The sequence below is a fragment of the Nanorana parkeri genome, unplaced genomic scaffold (genome assembly GCF_000935625.1).
Source record: "Nanorana parkeri isolate BGI_ZX_2015 unplaced genomic scaffold, ASM93562v1 scaffold188, whole genome shotgun sequence".
NCBI lineage: Eukaryota > Metazoa > Chordata > Amphibia > Anura > Dicroglossidae > Nanorana > Nanorana parkeri.
In genome coordinates this window covers 1,182,290-1,188,093 of record NW_017306456.1, presented here as the reverse complement: position 1 = coordinate 1,188,093, position 5,804 = coordinate 1,182,290, and the positions used below count along the sequence as shown (strand labels likewise).

The 5,804-nt window shown below is 48.8% G+C and overlaps 1 protein-coding gene across 1 annotated transcript in view; it reads left to right on the top strand.

Annotated features, from left to right (window-relative positions):
* The window catches only part of PLXND1 (plexin D1), a 101,685-nt gene that overhangs the window by 36,738 nt on the left and 59,143 nt on the right, over positions 1 to 5,804 (top strand). Inside the window, exons 4-5 of the mRNA XM_018555221.1 lie at positions 781 to 912; positions 1,072 to 1,172. Of these exons, the coding sequence (XP_018410723.1) occupies positions 781 to 912; positions 1,072 to 1,172 (233 nt within the window). The remainder of the gene's footprint in view (positions 1 to 780; positions 913 to 1,071; positions 1,173 to 5,804) is intronic.

Genomic DNA, 5,804 nt, shown 5'->3' with positions numbered 1-5,804 from the left:
ACATGGCGTATTTAATCTTACACCTCGCTCCCCAGCGGCGTACGTATTCTACCCAAAAGTGTCATAATCAGACACATGCAAATGGAAGATGGTAATTGAGGCGGCTCGCAGCTGCGGCGGAGAATGGTGGGGGGTGTGGGGGATCTCCTGCGCTTGGTATTCCTCAACGGGACAGGAGCGGGGATGAATGGGGACGAGGTTAGTGGCTGAGAATAATGAATGAGGGCTCCGAGTGGGAGAAGAGGAGGGGGAGGGGTACAAATTTGGTAGAGGGGTTATTGGAATTTTCTTGGTGGTCAAACGCTGGTGTTGCATCATCAGTTTAACCCATTTCACGCCTGTGCGCGTTCAACAATGCGCGTTGAAGACGTACTACAGCCATGTGTATTCTTCCTTGAATCTGGTTGAGCATTGTGTATTTCTTCCAGATATGTGCAGTAATCCAGTGTGAGACTTAGAGCTTCCTGTAATAAAGACCGGTCACTGCTGCTCTCTCTCCTTGTGCAGGGTGACTGGTCTTGTCTCCGCCCCCTCCTGTAATAAAGACGGCTCACTGCGTTGACAATATAAAAGGGAGAGATCAGCGAGGGTGTCAACAGTGTTTGATGTTTACCAATAGTCCAAGCAGGGGGGGGGGGGGCAGTGGCTCAGAGTCTGAGGAACTGTGGGCTCAGAAATGTGTTGTCTCCTTCATCCTGGCTTCTATAGGTGATACCGGTCTGGGATGATGGAAGGCTCCGGAAAGGGAAACATCTTTTCAGTGTCTCTTTGTTCTGACAGATAACTCTGGATGTCGACATGAAAATTGCGAGCCGTCAGTCCCTTCTGATAGCGAGAGGGGAGCCGGTCCACCACATCATGCGCTTCGATCCCGTGAATCCCACCTACCTCTACGTCATGACCACACATCAGGTATGTGATCGGCAGTCACAGCTTACCACCCGCTACAGTGACGCATCATGACTGACTTCATACTGTCATTTGAAGGGTAATTCCACTTTTCCAAGTGGATTTGGGAAAGTGGACTTACCCTTTAAACTAGTCATAAACATTGTTCATATTTCTGTCCAGATGGTGAAAGTAAAAGTGGCGGATTGCGACAAGTTCCAAACGTGCGCGGAGTGTCTAGAAGCCGCCGATGCCTATTGTGGTTGGTGCACGATGGAAGCCAGGTAAGTGGACTGACTGCAATCTTAACATAAGCTTCCGCCTCCCCCCAACTCAAATGAGTATTGTATTCTGGGGACTGTATATGATAACACTTAGTAAATCCTCATTTTATTTCACTCGTCTTTATTTTTAATCCACATTCACGTGCAGGCCAAGCTGTCCAGCAAAAGTGACGGTGATAGGGGACTGGGACAAACTAACACACTGCCGGGGGTGCTTAAAACAGTCAGAACTTATTGCCATAGTTTAAAGTGGACCGAGTACCAAATATATACACTATATTAATAAAAGTATTGGGACGCCGGCCTTTACACGCACATGAACTCTAATGGCATCCCAGGCTTAGTCCGTAGGGTTCAGTATTTGGTTGGCTCCGCCCTTTGCCGCCATAACAGCTTCAACTCTTCTGGGAAGGCGTCCACAAGGTTTAGGAGTGTGTCTATGGGAATGTTGGATCATTTGTGTGGTCAGGTACAGATGTTGGGGGAGAAGGCCGGGCTCGCAGTCTCCGCTCTAATTCATCCCAAAGGTGTTCTATGGGGTTGAGGTCAGGACTCTGTCCAGCCAGTCATGTTCCTCCCCCCCAAACTCCCCCATCCATGTCTTCATGGGCCTTGCTTTGTGCACTGGTGCGCAGTCATGTTGGAACAGGTATGGGCCGTCACCAAACTCCTCCCACAAAGTTGGGAGCATGAAATTGTCCGAAATGTCTTGGTTTGCTGATGACTTAAGAGTTCCCTTCACTGGAACTAAGGGGCCAATCCCAGCCCCTGGAGAACAACCCCCACACCCCCATAAATCCCCACTTCCGCCAAACTTTACACTTGGCACAATGCAGTCAGGCAAGTACCGTTCTCCTGGCAACCGCCAAACCCAGACACGTCCATCGGATTGCCAGACAGAGAAGAATTGGCCACTCCAGAGAACACGCCTCCACTTCTCTAGAGTCCAGTGGCGGCGTGCTTTACACCACGGCATCCCACGCTTTGCATTGCACTTGGTGATGTAAGGCTTGGATTCAGCTGCTCGGCCATTGAAACCCATTCCATGAAGCTCTCTGTTGTTGTGCCAATCTGAAGGCCACACGAAGTTTGGAGGTCTGTAGCTATTGACTCTGCAGACAGTTGGCGACTTCTGCGCACTGTGCGCTTCAGCATGCGCTGACCCCGCTCTGTCATGTGACGTGGCCTACCACTTCCTGTGTTGCTGTTGTTCCCAGTTGCTTCCACTTTGTTATAATCCCAGTAACAGGTGACCGCGGAATATTTACTAGCAAGGAATTTCACGGAAAACACCTGAATCCAATTATTTGGATGGGTGTCCCAATACTTTTGGTAATATAGTGTGTATATAAATGTACACAACTTAAGAGTACCCGAGGGAATCCAAACCAGGACCATACAAAATAGACTGAAACACTGCTTTCAAGTGGACCTGTCATTGGATCTTTCTTTAGTAGTAAAAGTAGATCTCATCAGATGAGTAAATGTAACCCTTCCAGGTATTTATTACCTCTCAGAGAGATCACAGTACTCCCCCTGACAATGCCTTCATATTGTATAGTGTATGGTCTAACCATGGACGTTGAAGGGAAGGATTCAACATGGCAGCGACCATAGTAAATGTAGCTACATTGTAACAATTGCTACGTTGCTACATTGTAACTAACCACAGAGTTATGTAATTTCCCCTCCTGTAAACTCTCCTATTTTATATAATTTCCGATATCCCGTCCTCCGTATCTTCTCATCAATCCCGCATCGTTATCATTCCTCGCCGATTACTGCCAAGTTCCGCTTGCTTTGTCGCTCGTCATAAATGGCGTCCGCCTGTTAGCGGCGCACAAACTAATCACGTTTGTAGCCGGCGATGACAATATAACTTTGTATCCATCGAATGTTCTCATTAATGGGCTGATTATCAATCGCGGCGGGAGTGACAAGCTTGCTGCAGCTCTTCCGTCTGATTAATTAGGAGGCAGATTAATGTATGCGGCGAATTGCGGATCTTGTCGCTGAGTCGTGAAGGTCAGCGGAAGCTGCGGCTGTACTGATACACGGATAATTGCTTATCGCTATTCCAGATCAGGACAGATCGGTCTCATTAATCTGACATTCACCCGGGAGATGAGAACGGGCGCGCGGGGTTGGCGGTTCATTGTTTACAATTGTCGCTGAATGAAGACGACGGAGAAAATAATTAGAAGATTTCACTAAGTATCATTTTTATAAAAATGGACATATGATAACACCAATGGCGTCACAAGGGGGGTGTGACCCGCATGACTGACATTAATTCAGTGTCACCCCCTCTAAAAAGTTGGGCACTTGGTCATGGACAGAGAGCCCGGCAGTGTCAGGAGAGAGGACCCGGCGGCATACCTCATCCCGCCGGGGGAACGTCCCTTCCTCTCTCTGCCGGCGCCCATCACTAAGATGGCAACCAGCAGGCATCAATTAGAAGAACGCGCATGCACAATGACGTCATCGCGCGTGTGGTGACATGACGCGCATGCGCGATGAGGTTACGGCGGGGTGTCACGCGGTCTCCGCTCTGGGTGAAACCCGGCCTCGGGATGCCTCTGGATATAACACAATATGGGGGGATTCACTAAGACTGGAGGAGACCGAATCTGGAGCAGCTGTACATAGCAGCCAATCAGCTGGCAGCTTTTATTTTCCAAGGTTAACTGAACAAACTGAAGATAGAAGCTGATTGCCTGACTTGCCCAGCTGCTCCAGATTCTGTCTGCTTCACTTTGAGTAAATTCTCCCCAATATATATATCATTTGAAAAAGATGCTATGAAAGGGCAGACATATTTTCTCATTAGAAATGCTTCCTGGTTGTGCCTTGGTGTTCACCTTCTAAAGCTGGCTAAGGGGCTGCTTGATCTATCTTTCATCCAGCCATATGCTAGGTGAATGCTATTCACACAGCATTCCAGCCACTAGACGGAGCCAAGGAGCCCCTATGCCATTGGCATGGCAATCATTGGGATTGAGATGTCATTGGCATGGCAATCCCGCCACTAGATGGAGCTGTGGAGCACAGACATTTCCTTTGTTCCTCGGCTCCATCTAGTGGTGGGAATGCTGTGTTAATGGAATTCACCCAGCCATACCCTGGGTGAATGCCATTTGCACAGCAATCCTGCCACTGGACGGAGCTGAGGAGCATAGGAATTTAATCCATGCTCTACATTCAGTGGTGAAAGTGACATGTGACTGGTGGCATTCGCCCAGCCATTCTCACAGCATTCCCGCCATTAGATGGAGCTGAGGAGCATAGGGATTTCCTAGGCTCCTCAGCTCCATCTAGTGGCAGGATTGCTGTAAAAAATGGCATTCACCCAGTGTATGGGTTTTAGTTAGGTCCACTTTAACACAAATTAAGACCTGTCATGAGAGGAACGTGGAGGCTGCCATTGCTAACAATGCTTGCTGCCTGGGTGTCACGTGGCCCCCTCTGTATCAGTGCACCAAGGTGTGAACTAAGAATGATGATTCTGTTTATCACGACAGATTACGGACTCAATGTGGATCTTATTTTCCTAAATGAGATACTTTTATGATCACTATCCCCTCTGCGACTCGATCCCCCCCCCACCCCCCTCTGTCCACAGCCCACCCCTTTAATTATTATCTGAATGCATTTTATAATTTATTTAGTTATTATTTCTGTTATTTGTTTATTTATTTTTAATCCTCCCCAACTTTCACAGTTTGCAAATGAACAAAAAAGTATCGCGTTAAGAGATCAACCAGTGGCGTAACAATAGCCATAGCAGCCCATGCAGCTGCTATGGGGCCTGGGGGGTAGAAGGGGGGCCCCCATTAAAGATTGCAGAAGTTGCTGTTGGCACTGACCCTGTACCCTCCCTGTGACATTTCCCATCAAGAAGAGCTGACATAAAATGTACAGGAGGAGACAATGCAGACAGTTGTCCTGCTACCCGACTTTCATTGACAGTAGGGAGGTCGCTGAGGGGCCCCCATCAAAATTTTGCTATGGGGCCCCCATGATCTAAAGTTACGCCCTTGAGATCAACCAACAGAAAAATTCATCTTTTTATTAATAAATAAATGGAAAATCTCCATAGAAAGAACCCTGTACCCCCAGCTGATCCAGAGGAAGGCAATTGCCCCTTATAAAGCCAAGGGCCCAATGTGCTTGCAACTGGAAGAAAATTCCGTCCTGATCCCCCCCATCGAGGCAATCTCATTTTCTCTGATGAATATGATTAAGGGAGAACTACAGGGTTAAGGCTTTTCCCCATAGTTCTCCTTAGGGTAACGGGAGGACACAAACTAGCGTCCTCCCGTCACCCTAAGCTCAGTATACCGCGAGATACAGCTTCCGGTATACTGAGACCGCCGCAGCTGAATCGGATCCCGACAATTATGTCTGGATCCGCCCAGCTGCGTGACTGACAGCTGGCTCTGCCTATCTAGAGCTGTACCCGCCCCCTCCCCCGTCCGTTCCGCCAGTCAGCGCTGGCGGATCGGAGCGGGGAGAGGGGAATCCAGCCCCTCCCCTGTCACGGCAGAGAGCCGTGACAGGATCGAGAAGTGAGCGAACGCCCGTATGTGTTCGCTCACTTTCCCGATCTACTGAGCCGACCTGTGACAGTCT